Here is a 12,020-nt window from a genome sequence, read left to right as displayed (position 1 = left end):
TCTTTCCTACCCACTATGACTTTCCAATGGTCTTTATATATCAACTGTACAATTGCACCTACCAATCACTCAGATGTTAGAGGCTGGCTTCTGCTGACAATTGCATCAGGCAAATTTTCTGCACAAGCCCTCTGTAGAGTATTGAAGAGCAAGGCTGTCACCCCGAGGATTAAGGGGTGCCTGACCCACGCCACGGGATTCTCCATGGCATGGCATGCATATGAAAGCTGGACGTGGAATAAGGAAGACCGTCCAAGAACAGATGCATTTGAACTGTGGAGCTGGAGAAGAATATCGAAACCATCATGGACTGCTAAAAGGAGAAGCCAGTCTGTATTGGAAGAAGGCAGGCCAGGGGTTCCTTAGGGCCAGGAGGGCATGATTTCAAATGACATATTTTGGCTATCCTCGTATCGTCAGGAGAGACTAGTCTTGGGAGAAAGACATTGTGGGATCCAGCCTACCTCCAGATGGGTCCTAAGGGGATGGTTATGTAGTTGAAGGGAATAAATAAAGAGTCAGACAAAAGATTTTGGGTGCTCACCTCCTCTATAGCATCAGGAACCAGGTTCGAGTGGGGAGAGAGAGAGAGAGAGAGAGAGAGAGAGAGAGAGAGAGAGAGAGAATGCATTCTCTCACCAACTTCGTTTTGGGGTATGCAAGCCCCCCAACCTCAGACACGTACTTTGTAACAAGGTGAGCAGAATCTTACGTCTAGAGGTCCCTGAGGTCATTGGGGGAGGAACCTAACACCAGTGCTGGGGTCAGGTAAGGGGAGTGACTGTCCCCCCAGCAGGGAGAGCAATAGCAACATGTCTGCTTCCACAGATGAAGCTGCTGGCCAGAGAGCAGTCAGCCATGTGCTTGTAAGAGGTGACATGAAGGTAGCACTATGATGGGAGGATATTGTGGGGACGATTTTTAATTAGGAGAGCATGACTGGGACTCCAACAAATGTGAAGGCCTCCCTCCACCCACAATCCTTGCCTCCCAGGCTTCTGACCTATGAGAAGAAAGCGTTTGTCCGCATACATTCTTCCCAGGTCTCAGTTTCCCACAGGACATCGTGTTTGGGAAGGTGGCGGGGCGGCGGAAAAGAGGGTTGGCACCGTGGCCCCATCAGTGGGCTCCGGCACAGGGGCAGTTGAGAGGATGGCGCAGGACCCTGCAGTGTTTCGTTCTCTTGTGCTTTGGGTCCTCATGGGTCGGAGCCAACTCAGTGGCACTTAACAACAACAGCAGCTGTGTGTAAGCTATTTACCCATCACTATGTACGTGCTGGGTGCAGTTACCCAGAGACATAATGAAGTCATTAGATGTGATATGACTTAAAATACAGAGTAGCCCTTGATAAAGAAGTGAGGGTACAGCTGTTCCTGGGTTTATAGGGACCTGTGTTCCTGGGCTCCCCTGCCCTCTCCAAACCAGTCGCCCCGACTTCTAGTCATTTGACTCATAGCAACTGGAAAACCCAGTGTTTTTATTATTTCATTTTATTTATTTAAAATATTAAATAATGGACTCTTACAACTCTTGTTACAATCCATACATCGATTGCATAAAAAACCAGGCAGATAGATTTTCTTCTTGGTTAAGGTTCACAGAGTCGCCTTTGCCACAGAGTCGGTGCCGTGTAGGGCGGGGTAGCTGCCCCTGTGGGTTTCTAAGACGGTAACTCTATACGGGAGGGAGTAGAAACCCTCGTCTTTCCCCCGTGGGAGTAGCCTTTTAGTAATCCCCTCCACCCCCACCACCTCAGGTCTGGGGTCCACATTTAAAACATGTCCAGGAGAGAAAAAGAAGTCACTTTCCACTGGACCGACCAGGACCAGGGCCCGAGCGTCTGCTCACACCTGCCCGGTCTCTGCCCCACCTCCCTGTTCCCTGGCCGTGTGTCATGTGTGTCTCTTCCCTTCCTAGGGTGGGAGAAATTGGCCTACTATGAAGAAAACACACGGGAGTTTCTCTTCCCGGAGCCCAAGCTGACCCCCTCGCATCCTGGCATGTGTCGGGAGGTGCTCATGAAGACAGCGATCGGCTTTCCAGTAAGTGACCTGGGCCCAGCTGGATGTCTTTTGGGGAGAGAAATTCTTGGGACCTGGACATTTATCCATTGGTGTGGCGTGGACTTGGGCGGATCTCACGTGCTGGTTCCGTGTGAGGACCCAAGTTCTTTTCTGCTCAGGAGCAGCCCTGTCGTGCTGAGTCCATCGTGCAACTGGTTGACCTGATCATCTATTTCCAAACTATCAGCCCAGTGGTACCCTGACACACGTGGGCTCCCCACTTCGGTTGGGCAAGTCGAACTCCCTGTGTCTTAGTTTACACATCTGCAAAATGGGGACACAGTTAACACTTCCCACAGGTAATAGATGCCGCGGTTTAGGATAGGCCCCATCTCTAGTGCTACACATGAATATTCAGGCCAAAGAAAATAAGCAGACTGCCCGGGAGTCAATGCTGACTCATAGCAACCCCCGGTGGGTTTCCGACACGGTCACTGTTTCTAAGGAAAGCCTGGTCGCTCTCCCAAGGAGCTGCTGGTGGTTTTGAACTGCTGATCATGTGGATTGCAGCCCAACTCATAACCATGGCACCACCAGGGCTCCTTATTAGAGATTTTAAAAAAATCCTTTTATTGGAGGCTCTTAGGGCTCTTATAATAACACATACATCAACTGTATCAAGCACATCTGTACATGTGTTGCCAAAAGCATTTTCAAAAGTGAATCTTGTCATAGCAATTCTTAGTATGTGTGTATCTCAGAGACCAGTGTGTGCGCTTTGCCAGGCAAAGAGAAAAGCAGTTGAGTCCCTGCAGGACTTCAGAGGAGCAGGGGGTGGACATGGAGCCTGCCCCCAGCACTTCCCCTCGCTCCTTCAATGCTGTTTTGTTCTCAGGGCATTGCTCCCAAACTGGAGTTTTCTACAAGGACGGCCATCCGAGAACGAGTGTGTCTGCACTGGAACAGATTTCTCGTAAGTGCCGCAGAGAAGCCAGAGGGAGAAATGACAGACGTTTATCTGCCAACTCAGACGTCCCACCCACACTCAGTTTACCAGATGTGGAAGCCACGGGGCACGGGGAGCCCCGGAGACCTCGTGCTGCAGTTGGACTTCCTTAACTCAAAGGCTTTGCTCCGGCAGCCGTCCGGCCGCCAGAGAAGGCGTGCTTACCACTCTCAGCACAGTGTGGTTGGGGAGCAGCGGGGCCCAGGGGTTCAGGTCCCAAGTCCGGCTGTGTAGGCCAGCTCCACGGTGTCAGCTGCCAGTCAGGCAGACACGCGGGTTTCCTTCTGCCTTCGGCTGAAGTTCAAAGTAGTTGTGGGTTGCCCTTTGTTGAAGCCTCTCCTTCGGTGCTCTGTCAATTCCTGGAGCCGTGTTTTCTCTGTGCCTTCCTTGCTGCGAGCACGTCTTCCTTCAGTACCATTGGCTCATGATCACATGCTCGTCCCTGAACTGGGGGCCATCCACCCATCCTTTTTGTGACAGCGATCCTGTGTATTCTTCCTCCCTCTTCTTCTGAGGGCTCTTCTGCCACCCGCACTTCACCCGTGGACCTTCAGTGCTGTCACTCGAGGCCTGGCAGTTTGCCTCGGTTCTCGCAGCAGTTGTCCATCCCCCTCTGCTTTCTGGAGCTGCAGCTTGGCACATGGTATTGTATTATTGTCCTTGGCTGCCTTGAGACGCCCTTTGACACCTTCTGTTCAGGTCCTTTCCCTCAGCATGTCTTCCATTCACTTAACTTACTCTGGGTGGCAAAAGCAAGTTTCAGAATCTCTTTTGACATCCACTTTCCATTAAAAATATCATTTTATTGGGGGTGCTTACAGCTTTTATAACAATCCATACATCAATGGTATCCGGTACATTTGTACATATGTTGTCATCATCATTTCCAAAACATTTCCTGTCTACTTGAGCCCTTGGTATCGACTCCTCTTTTTTCTTTTCTTTAAAAAAAAATCATTTTATTAGGGACACATACAACTCTTATCACAATCCACACATACATCAATTATATAAAGCACATTGTACATTCTTTGCCCTCATCATTCTCAAAACATTTTCTCTCCACTTAAGCCCCGGCATCAGCTCCTCGTTTTTCCCCTCCCTCCCTGCTCCCCCCTCCCTCATGAGCCCTTGATAATTTATAAATTATTATTTTGTCATATCTTACACTATCTGACTTTTCTGTTGTCCGTCACCCACTTTTCTGTTGTCCGTCCCCCAGGGAGGAGGTTATATGTAGATCCTTGTAATCGGTTCCTCCTTTCTACCCCACCTTCCCTCTATCCTCCCTGTATCGCCACTCTCATCACTGGCCCTGATGGGATCATCCATCCTGGATTTTCTGTTTCCAGAGCCTATCTGTACCCGTATACAGCCTCTGGTCTAGCCAGATTTATAAGGTAGAATTGGGATCATGATAGTGGGGGGGGGGGTAGGGGAAGGAAGTATTCAGAAACTAGAGGAAAGTTGTATGTTTCATCTTTGCTACACTGCACCCTGACTGGCTTGTCTCCTCCCAGTGACCCTTCTGTAAGGGATGTCCAGTTGCCTACATATGGGCATTGGGTCCCCACTCCATGCAACCCCCTCATTTACACTGATATGATTTTTTGTTTTTTGATGCCTGATAATCTCATACCTTCAACACCTCGTGATCACACAGGCTGGTGTGCTTCTTCCATGCGGGTTTTGTTGCTTCTCAGCTAGATGACTGCTTGTTTACCTTCAAGCCTTTAAGACCCCAGACGCTATATCTTTTGATAGCCAGGCACCATCAGTTTTCTTCACCACATTTGCTTATGCACCCACTTTGTCTTCATTGATTATGTTGGGAAGGTGAGCATCATTGAATGCTAGTTTAATAGAACAAAGTGTTCTTGCATTGAGGGAGTACTTAAGTGGAGGCCCAATGTCCATCTGCTACCTTAATACTAAACCTATACATATATGCCCATAGATCTACTTTCCCATCCTCATATATAAATATATTTGCATATGTACATGCCTTTATTTAGACCTCTGTAAATACCCTTTGCCTCCTAGCTCTTTAAGGGAGTAGAAAGCCTTATCTTTCCTAAGGAGTGGCTCGTGGTTTTCAACTGCTGACCTTGTGGTTAGCAGCCCAACACATAACCACTTGAGAATATGCCAGAGTATCTTCCTTCCTGCGCTTCTCTTTCTTCCCCTCCCTTCCTTCCTTCATCCCTCCTTTCAGGGAGCCTGCTTGTTTATTATGGCACAGGGAAGCATCTGAGACTTTCCGACGCTCCTGCAATCCAGGTAGATATCGGTGTCATGAAACATGTTTTTCCAGCAAGTTACAGATACTAGCAAGCAGTGTTCAACCGGCCCAGAGAACCCAGAGAACAATGCTTGTCTTTGTGTTTGTAAACACAAAGGTGCCTGGTCTTTTGCCTTCATTCAGCAGTTTGGATTAAACGTGGCTGCATTGTGATGGAATTCTATTCACGGTTGAAATATCTGTGTTAAGGGTGTTCTTTTTTCTTGGTCTCAGGAAGACAGAGCGAAGCCACAAAAGCCCTTACTGACATCACCTGGACCAATACTCCCCACAAGCAGCAAAAAGACCAAGTCCAAGGGAAATCATCTGGACAGGGCATCCCGGGGTGCCCAGTCCCGGTCACCCTCTCCACTTCCTGCCAGGCGTCACTTCCAGGACCAGCCAGTGCACGCAAACAATGGACATAGTGCCAGCATCGCCCGAGACATGAAACCTCCCTTTGTAGTCAGACACGTGAGCCTAAAACCATTGTTGAGTCTCTGGGATTGGGGTGGGACGTGTAGATGAACTTGGGGCAAGCTCACATCACCTGACCAATAGGACTGGATTAATCACAGTGTGGTCTGACCTATGCCCCGCCCATCACGCCACTGTCCTTGTAACTCTTGCATCACCATGTGGTTGTTGTTGTTTGGTGCCAACAAACTGGTCCTGACTCACAGCGGGCATGTAGAGCCAAGCCCCGCCTGGCCCGGCGCCATGTTCACAGTGGTTCTTAGGCTCGGGCCCGCTACTGGAGCCTCTGGGTCCATTCCTCAGGTTGATGGGCCTTCTCTTCTCGGCTGAGATGTCCACCACGAGGTCAGATAGAGAAGATGTGCTCAACAGCCACCTCTGGCTTTAATTTTTGAAAATCACAAGTCGAACGTGCTGTCCCCACCTAGGCTGCTGTGGGCGGTGGCTGTCCAGTTACCCTCTGGACACATGGCGACTCCACAGACATAGCAGGACACACCCCCACGGCGACCGGTAGGACTAGCTCAGGTGCGCTCACGTCTGACTTCTTTCGTTGTCCTCCAGGTGGACAGTGCAAAGCCCTTCGGCGAGACTTTTTCCGAGCTGCGTTCCCGAAAGTCGCGAAGAAAGTGCAAGTTGTCAAACTTCCCATTCCCCATGCGAAGAGGTACTTAAGTTCCTTCCGTACATTAGCCCATGGAAGCTTCCGTGTCCGTCTCCTTTCATCCGGAGGAATCACAAGGTGCTTTGGAAACTGTGGGCCTAATCCTCAGGTAGTCCCCAGCTGTGGAGTAGGCAGGGCGGCGCGCCCACAGAGCAGTCTCCCCCCGGTGTGGAAGGAGTGTTCTGAGCCACGTTGCTGACCAAGTGTGCTGAGCCTGTGTCGATCTGCTCCCTGGCTGGGCCGGAAAAGCAGAGAGGAGCTTCATGCCGGGGCGAAATCTTAGCAAAGGTACCCACACCCACCCATAGCCCCCCTTTTTTTGCATGGGAAAGAGCTGGGGGTAGAGTGGAGATCAGTAGCCACACAGTTGTTCTAGAAGACTCCCTGTCAGCCAGGAGCAGTGAGGCTAAGGCAGCGGATCTCCACCTGTCTGGCCTCAGTACCCTTGAACATCGTATCTTGACACGAGCACAGGTTACCTTTCGATGAAGAGTTTTGTCATAACTGCCCCTGGGGACCATACCGGAAATTAAAACGGGGGCATTTGAAGCACACGGTCTAGTAGCCATCAGAATGAGACGTCATTACACGTGGTGTAGCTTCTGGAAGGCTCCACTGTTACACACCAGAGAGAACAGGCATGACGAAGGCAAATTATGTCCTCCCAGTGTCATGAGGAAGACCGTTCTGACCCTGGGGGATCCCCTGGCAGTGTCTTGGGGACTCCAGCGAAGTCCCTGGGCCACATTCGGAAAGGTGCTGGGTTAGGGCATCCCGTGGTGATAGAGGAGCCAGGTCAACAGGCAATCCCTGCACTTACTAAGAAGTCTTAGAGAAGAGGGCATCATGGTGCCTCCCAGGAGGGCTGGACCTTGATAGCAGGGGTCCCACCTTAGCTGGGCAGGCTTTGAGGGACTTTGAAGGGGCTGTACGGCCACCCATGGCCATGCAAGCAGTGTTCTTGGCTAGTGCTGACATTGGACAGCAGCCAACCAAGGACGGCTGCCTTCTCATAGCCTTGTCGAGACTCTCCAAAAATTATTCCCAATCTGGAAACTTCCCATTTAGAGTTGGCTTTGTCTGCTTGTATTTTGACTCCACTCCCTAGTGATGGTTCCCATTCCCCAACATCAGGTCTACTTCCTAATTATGATGAACTAGGGTAACCTGGGAGCCCCGGTGACCCAGTGGTCATGAGTTGGGCTGCTAACCATAAGGTCAGCAGTTCAAAACCACCAGCCACTCCTCGGAGAAAGATGAGGCTCTCCATTCCCTTAAAGGGTTTTAGTCTGGGAAAGCTCGGGGGTGGTTCTACCCTGTCCTGTAGGGTCAGGCCGAGTCAGACTGGGCTCAATGGCAGTGAATGTTGAATGATTCCCATCTGCGATGCCGTATGTCCATTTCCCACGTGTGTTCGCCGTGGGCAACACTCTCACGTCCGTGTGTACGCAGACTTCCAAGGAAATGGGAAACCAAGGGAACAGCACAGGAGGAGGCAGCGCCTGTGCATTTTCTCAGGCTCACACTTTCTTCTCGGCTCTGGGCCCCCGGGAAAATACTAGTTTTCCGGGCTTAGGGAACTGATTATTTCACCTTTATCCTGCCCATTTCCTGCCCCACATTCATGTGCTGCCCATTGGTGACCTCAAAGAGAAGGGAGACCCCCTAGTCATCTATAGACCTCATTGCGTTTCAAGGGAGACGTCCATTGCCAGGGAGCATTAAGTTCTTTGCAAATCCACTCGTTGCCTAATACGCCTGTGCTGCCGTGGAGTCATGACTGCGATTGTAGGAGCAGCTGGTGATGCCGAGTCACCGAGACACCTGTCCCTCCCTCTCTTCCAGCTTCTCTCGACAGCCTGGCAATTGATGTCAAGGTAATTTTACAAGTAGCATTTGTAAAACCCTTTATTTCCACCGCTCTTATGTCAACTTTTTAGGCACCCTAGTGGCGTAGTGAATTCTGCGCTGGGCTGCTAACCGCCAGGGTCAGCAGTTTGAACCCACCAGCTGCTCCTTAGGAGAAAGATGAGGCTCTCTTCTCTTGATAAGAGTGACCGCCTCAGAAGCCCACAGGGGCGGCTACTCTGTCCCGTAGGGCTATGCAATGAGTCAGAATTGACTCGATGGCAGTGAGTTTGTCTTTTTATGTCAGTTATGATGCTTCTTTGCCAGTTGGTGGTGAAAAGAGCCGTCGCTGGTTAGGGCTGCTTGTGAAATGGCGTGGTTTAACGAGTGTCAACGTGAAGAGGGGTCTGGGTTCCACTCTGTAGTTTGCTTTGGGGTCCGTTGGGTTGTTCCCTGGGCCTAAGCGCTTGGCATCATTAGTGTGGGCACCTGGAGGCCCAGTCCCTCCTGTGTGGTTTGTCGACACCAGCTTCCTGCCATCACACGTAGAATGAAATGCTGCCCACCTACGTCATCCCCAAACTGGCCGGCACGTTTGAGACCAGTGTCGCAGCGCTTGTGGCCCGTCCATCTCGTTGGGCCCCCCATGTCCCTGAACACACAGTCCCCCTGGGACGTGTCCAGAGAAGTGTCCAGAGAAGCCAGTTGGACAATATTCTGTTGTCACCCACAAGTTCTTTTTTTTTTAATGGGTGAATTTTCAGAATTAGGTCATCAAAACTTTCTTCCTGGTCTGGTCTTAGTCTGGAAGTTCCGCTGAAACCTGTCTGCATGGGGTAACGTTGCTGGTGTTTGCAATCCTGCTGGCACAGCTTCCAGCATTGTAGCGACACGTGTGGGGGTAAGACATGCTGACGGACAGGTGGTGGACCAGCTGACTGACGAGGAGTGGTTGCCAGTGCTTTCTCTAGAATCAAATATCTTCCGTGCTGGAGGTGGTAAATTACTTGTCCTCAAAGGCTTTGTCAAGATCCAGGTTCGAACCTAAGTGTTACAACACACGCAGATCGGTGTGCAAGGAAACCTGAGTCTACTACGCTTCTATGCCACGCAGCCTTGAACTGTTTTGCTAAAACACAAGCTCTCCTAAACCAAATCACCCCCAAACCTCAAAAATGAAAGTTCAGAGTATAGATCTCTTTGACTTATTAATAGAAAAGAGGTCTCAGGAAGTTCATAGGAAATGGGATTCGAGGATAATGGGATTTTCCCACAAGCCTTTTAACGCTCCCTTGTCTAGACTGAGCATCTGAATTTTGTTTGTTGTATATGACATGGTTTCTCTTCCCTGGCGTTTAATTCCAAATGGGTTCTTTCTCTGGTCTTCTTTCATTTGCAGAAGACCCCTGGGGGACATACAGTCTGCCATTTTGACCCTGATCTCTGTCTAGTCCCACCCACCCCTCAGCTTTAACAAACCCAAACAAAGCTGCACCCCCAGAAAAATACATGTTGTCCTGCAGGTTATCAAAGAGCCAGACGAGCGGATTGTCCTCAGGAATAACTCACCGACATCGCCTTTAGGTGCAAGTCAGCTTGGAAAGGCCTGGCCCAGTTACAGTAACGGAGGGGATGCCGACTTCCACCAGGAAGCTCCGTTGGTCACTTCCCAGCATCTCAGGCCGTCCAGCCCGCTTCTGCGAGAAAGGTTAGTGAGCTGGGTCTCTGCCTGCCGAGCACGCAGTGGTCTGGCTGAGGTGCAGCCAGGGCACCTCTTACATGTACTTTCTTTGGGATAGTCAGCCTGGGACACCTTAGCACGGAAACACACTAGTGCCTCTGTAAGCTACCTTACAGCCAGCCCGACCCAATTCTTTTTCCTTGCCTCTGGGAGGCTTAGGTCAGCCTCTGTTGGTTGGAAATAAGACAGACAGTGAACTTGGCCCTGAAAAGCTGGTTGCGTCAAGTTCACGCTGACTCCTGGTGGCTCCTGTGGGTCAGAGGGGAACTGGGCTCCACGGGGTTCTCGGTGGCTGGTTTCTGTGGTTTCAGCAAGATGCAATCCGTGACAACTTCAGTCTCCCCCTGCTTATTCTGATACTACCTCTTGGTCCAGATGTGAGGATTTTGATTGGCTTTGCCCTGCATTTTAGTCCGTACTGAAGACTCCGTGGTAGCAGGCACTAACTGGACCTACCTCCTTCTACAGCTGTGTGAGCCATTTCTCAAGAGCAATGCCTTTCTCTGTACAAACACACACACAGGCATCGATGACATTGCTTCTCTCGAGAACCCAGCCTACCACACCTGGGACCTCAAGGGAACAGGTGCTTACTCCCCCTGGGCCCTGACCTCATGAAAGTTGCAGTTTAGGACCAAGAGATATGAACCAAGGAAGGAGACAGCGTCCCGGCGAGGGGAGCCCTCCCCAGAAGAGGTGACGAGAGCACTACCCGTAGATGACAGGACAGGGGCCACGGAGGGCTTTCCTGGGGGATCAGGCTGAACTGCCACTTGATGGGTGGGAAGGAGTTTCCAGGAGTAGGGATGGGCGTGGGGGCTGGAGGTGGCAGCCATGTCCACGGGGCAGGGGTAGCAGAATCCTTCTTTAGAAAGAACAAGTAAGTAGCTGTCCTGGGGACCCCATGCGTGCTACAGCAGCACCGACCGCCAAGGTGAGAGCGGCTTTCTTGGGAGCGAGAGCACCTTTAAGAAAGGAGCATGTGCGCCGTGGGTGAAGAACGGCCCGGAAGGCAGGCCCAAGGTTGGGTCAGGACTGGGTTGCCTAAAACACAGGCAACCTACAATGGCTTCCCCGCCGTGGAACACCATTGGGTTTGTATTCTGTATGACATTTTTTGAAATCAAAGATGAAAGTTCACAAAGTAATTGTTGGTGAGAGAGATGAGAAACATGGAGAGCACCCTTAAAGGGAGGGGAAAAATCAAAAGAGAAAGAAACACAAGGTCAGCAGATAAAAAAGGAAAGAAAAAACAAATCATTCACAGGCAGACCCTCAATGAAACCATTCCACCATCTCGGTTGACTTTAGTTCCTATCTGAGTATTGTTCCTCTGTGTGTGTGTCAGAACGACATTGCAATCATACTGCGTGTGGAACGGACGGACGTGCTAAGTCGTCAATTCCAGCACGTAACAGCACCTCCCTCCCTCCCGTTGGCTCTGTGGGCAGGTTCCACTCCGGCTTCGAGTCGACGTGGAAGAAGATCCACGAGAGAATATGCAATATCCTGACATCCCACCGGGCTGAGCAGCCAAGCCCAACCCAGGTAAGGGCTTCTGATGAAGCACCAGCTAACTTAACTACTAACAGAGAGCGGGAGTTAGAGGCTGGTGGGCAAGACAGCCATCCCTCGGGACCTCCCAGAAATCACTGTAAAATCGTGCTAGCGCAGATGGTGGTGTGTGGTGTCCCGCAGGTGTCTGCTAAAGGTATTTGACCTGGTAGGGAGTCGGGGAAGGGCTTTCTTGGGGAAGAGACGATGGAATGGGGCCCTGAAGATGAGGAGCAGCTGACTTGGAGCAGAGGAATGAGAAAGAGAGAGAGAGAGACTGGCAGAGGGAGGGAACATGGTTTCTTTGATTACTTAGTGATGTCCCAGTCAGGTGACTTTGAAGAACATAAATGTATTTTCTCATAGTCTGGCAGTGTCAAGTCCAAGCAGTCTCCCCACGCCGTTGTCTTCTGGGAACCGCTCCCCTGGTTTTGTTGTTGCTG

General features: G+C 50.7%; 1 protein-coding gene across 1 annotated transcript in view; it reads left to right on the top strand.

Annotated features, from left to right (window-relative positions):
* The window catches only part of SPATA6L (spermatogenesis associated 6 like), a 36,307-nt gene extending 24,565 nt beyond the window's left edge, over window positions 1-11,742 (top strand). Inside the window, exons 5-13 of the mRNA XM_075558857.1 lie at window positions 1,921-2,045; window positions 2,902-2,979; window positions 5,528-5,767; window positions 6,335-6,437; window positions 6,648-6,650; window positions 8,280-8,311; window positions 9,806-9,990; window positions 11,475-11,571; window positions 11,722-11,742. Of these exons, the coding sequence (XP_075414972.1) occupies window positions 1,921-2,045; window positions 2,902-2,979; window positions 5,528-5,767; window positions 6,335-6,437; window positions 6,648-6,650; window positions 8,280-8,311; window positions 9,806-9,990; window positions 11,475-11,571; window positions 11,722-11,742 (884 nt within the window). The remainder of the gene's footprint in view (window positions 1-1,920; window positions 2,046-2,901; window positions 2,980-5,527; window positions 5,768-6,334; window positions 6,438-6,647; window positions 6,651-8,279; window positions 8,312-9,805; window positions 9,991-11,474; window positions 11,572-11,721) is intronic.
* The last annotated feature ends 278 nt before the right edge of the window (window positions 11,743-12,020 follow it).

The sequence above is a fragment of the Tenrec ecaudatus genome, chromosome 10 (genome assembly GCF_050624435.1).
Source record: "Tenrec ecaudatus isolate mTenEca1 chromosome 10, mTenEca1.hap1, whole genome shotgun sequence".
Classification (NCBI taxonomy): domain Eukaryota; kingdom Metazoa; phylum Chordata; class Mammalia; order Afrosoricida; family Tenrecidae; genus Tenrec; species Tenrec ecaudatus.
This window is presented reverse-complemented; position numbering and strand designations above follow the sequence as displayed.